The 3,358-nt window shown below is 59.5% G+C and overlaps 1 protein-coding gene across 4 annotated transcripts in view; it reads right to left on the minus strand.

Moving 5' to 3' along the window:
* Positions 1 to 1,293: 1,293 nt before the first annotated feature.
* LOC116528850 (collagen alpha-1(I) chain) overlaps positions 1,294 to 3,358 on the minus strand; it is a 42,779-nt gene continuing 40,714 nt past the window's right edge. For 2 of the 4 annotated variants that reach the window (XM_032246304.1, XM_032246303.1), the window contains exon 9: positions 1,294 to 3,339. In XM_032246304.1, coding sequence (XP_032102195.1) covers positions 1,703 to 3,339 — 1,637 coding nt within the window. In that variant the 3' untranslated portion in view covers positions 1,294 to 1,702. The remainder of the gene's footprint in view (positions 3,340 to 3,358) is intronic. The other 2 variants (XM_032246305.1, XM_032246306.1) reach the window with 2 other exon arrangements.

Consider the following 3,358-nt stretch of genomic DNA (forward strand, 5'->3'; position numbering starts at 1 on the left):
CACTGAAAACCCACACGCCAAGCAGAAGCCCCTCCAAGTGGGATAGGAGCATGGCCCTCCAATTTATAGAGGAGGCCTGGGTGCTCTCTGAGGAGAGCTGTGGGAACCAGCCCCCCAGAGCTCAGCACAGCCTAGCCCTCCTTCCAGACACAAGGACCCCCATGTCCTTGCAGGGGAGGGTGGGTCTGACCTGCTGCATCTTAAATTAGTTGTTTGACTGGTCGGAAACGCGTGCACTGCCTGGAGCATGACGTCACAGTGCCTGCTTGGGCCCCCCCCAGAGCTAAAGCCACAGATGCAATGAGACCCTTTAGTCTGCCCGGCAGACCTGCCCTGGGAAGAGAGACCCCAGCAGCCCCAGCCTCCCCGTGGATAGGACACACTTGCTAAACGCCCACTCAAAGGCCAGGTTGGAAAACACCAAGTCAGAAAACAGAGATGCTAGCAGCAGGCACCAAAGCGCCTTTTTGAACGCTTATGGCTGTTGCAGAAAACTGCTCAGTAGCGAAGGTAAAAAACACCAAGACACCTTCAAAAGGCAGGAATTAACTTTTCACAGGGAGAGCACCACCAAAAGCCAAGGTGTGGGGCCAAAGGGCGATGGGCTGTCCGGTCACTCTGAAGATCTAGCTGCTCTGGGGCCCTCGGGCAGCCGGGCAGCCTCACAGTCAGGGTTTTAGAGGCCACCGAGCAGCTGGTGACAAGGAGGTGTATGGCCCCATCATCGAGAAAAAATGTGCTTTAACATAGATGCACTGAGGAGGCTAGGTGTGGTGGCTCATGCCTGTAATCCCAGCACTTTGGGAGGCCGAGGCAGGTGGATTACGAGGTCAAGAGATCGAGACCATCCTGGCCAACATGGTTAAACCCCATCTCTACCAAAAATAAAAAAAATTAAAAAATAAATTAGCTGGGTGTGGTGGCATGTGCCTATAATCTCAACTACTCAGAAGGCTGAGGCAGAAGAATCGCTTGAACCCAGGAGGCAGAGACTGCAGTGAGTCGAGATCATGCCATTGCATTCCAGCCTGGCGATACAGCAAGACTCCATCTCAAAAAGAAAAAAAAGAAACAGAAAAAAATAGATGCCCTGAGGAAAAGCCAAATAGTCCAGAGTAGCAACAAAAATCATCTGAAGCAACGTGACGATGGGTGGCTTTAATAGATTTCCTTGCCTCTAGACAGCATTCAAATATTCCAGCCTGAAAATGCACCATCTCAGCACCTGAACAAGGCAGGAGTCGTGGGCTGTCTCAGGCCGGGGCAGGGAACACTTCTGCGCTGTTCCAGGGCATGGCGGGGCTTGGGCAGGGACGGGTGGGAGGCATCCCAAAGTGCCAGCGTCCTGCAGGTTGAGGGGGACACATACACTGTGCCACTGAGGGAGGTGTGAGCTCCTCGTCGCAGGCTGAGAGGGGTGAGTTGGCGCCCTCAGGTGAAGAAGCAAAGAACCCTCAGGGCCTGTGAGGCTGAAGACCCAGACCTCTCACCCCAGCAGCCTTGGGAATCTGTGGGGCGACACGGACCCCACCCACTTGTAGCTCAGTCCTCCCAAGGTCAGCTTGCGAAAAAGGGAAAGAAAATGATGGAAACAGGTGTCTCTGTAGGGGACGCTCCAGAACGAATTTGGAGGCAAGACAACACCTGAAGGCCCCAATGGGCGGATGCCGAAGTACTGGGCACCACGGCTTGGACTCGGGCCTCACTTTGGGAGCTCAAAGGTGTCACTGGCCCTGAGGCTCATTGGTCTGAAGGACAAATCGAAGGCCCTCTGGTCACTGAAGCTTTGGGCTTTGTACTTGGCCAGACGCGTGGACCTCTTGAGACATTCAGGCTCTGATGCCTCCATTGCATCCTGCAGGTCCCTCTTCGCCCTGGGGTGGCCTGGGGGCCCCTCCTGGGTCGGGGCCTGGGGAGTTCCCCAGCTCCCAGCCTCAGGCGTGTGCTCAGCTGGGCTCTTTCTCAGGCCCAGGGGAGAGGTGGCAATGCTCTTGCCCCCGAGGGGGTGGCTTCTTGGGGGTGGGTGCTGGGCACCAGGCTCCCCCAGTCCACTGCCCCTCCACTGTCCATTGTCCCTGGGGGCTGGGCTTCCAGACCCTCCACTCCTTCCAGCAGTGGCCACTAGCTCAGCTGTGCCACTAACGGGCTGCTCCCAGGCCCAAGGCACCATCCCACAGGCCAAGGCCTGTCCCTGGGCCTCTCTCTGGATCTGCCCCTGGGGCTGTCCCTGGGCCTCTCTCTGGATCTGCCCCTGGGGCTGTCCCTGGGCCTCTCTCTGGATCTGCCCCTGGGGCTGTCCCTGGGCCTCTCTCTGGATCTGCCCCTGGGGCTGTCCCTGGGCCTCTCTCTGGATCTGCCCCTGGGGCTGTCCCGGGGCCTCTCTCTTGATCTGCCCCTGGGGCTGTCCCGGGGCCTCTCTCTGGATCTGCCTCTGGGGCTGTCCCTGGGCCTTTTCCTGAGCCTGTTTCTGGGCCTGCCCCTGGGCCGCCAGGCTTCCCGGCCCCTTGGGGTCCCCTGGAGGTGCGGCTGGGTTCTTGGCAGTCCTGGTGCCCTCTCCCTGCACTGCTCTCCTCCCCTGCTCCTCCCAGAGTCCCCGTGGACGCTGCTGACCTTGGTCACTGTGCTGGCAGGCACCCCCAACCCCAATGGCCATCCCTTTGTCCCCACCCAGATCCTGCGCCCACTGTGTCTGAGGCTCTTTTGCTGCGGTCAGCACAACCTTCAGGCCCAAAGGCGCCCCGCTCTTCCCTGCATCACTGGGCTCAGGGGCCTCCTCCTGCACCTGGCAACTCTGTTGCCTCCCCAGGTCTGCCTGGGTCGGGGGACGCTTCTGAGATTCACCCTGCTGGGTCGGGGAACACTTCTGGGTTTCACCTGCCTGGGTTGGGGGATGTTTCTGGGCTTCACCTGCCTGGGTCCTGGGCTCGGAAACACTGGCCCAGAGTGTTGCCTGTGTGTCAACAGCAGTAGGGGGCAGGGGTGCCTGTACATGGGAAGGGTCCCGCTGGTGGGTGCCACCCAACCACCCCGTGTCCGCCTCTGCAGGAGGCACAACAGGAAGCAGATGGTCAGGCTCTGCCCCACGGGGAGAGTCAATGCCCTCTCTGCCCTTTCCCTGTGGGTTCTCAGAAGGCGATGGTGGGCAGCCAGGGCCATGGCTGGGGGACCCTGCCACACTCCCTGCCTGTGTTCTGGGATGATCGGAAGCAGGAGTTCCAGACTTTGTGCCTTTACCCAGAAGGCTTTCTTCCACAGTCACATCCTTTCTGTCTCCCGTGGCTGCTGATGCATTTGAAATGTGTAATCGGGGCACCTCTGGGTGCCGGGCGAGGGCTGCAGCATCCTCTGGGTGCCGGGC

Source organism: Sapajus apella, unplaced genomic scaffold (assembly GCF_009761245.1).
Source record: "Sapajus apella isolate SASKATOON/1434 unplaced genomic scaffold, GSC_monkey_1.0 scaffold60, whole genome shotgun sequence".
Taxonomy (NCBI): domain Eukaryota; kingdom Metazoa; phylum Chordata; class Mammalia; order Primates; family Cebidae; genus Sapajus; species Sapajus apella.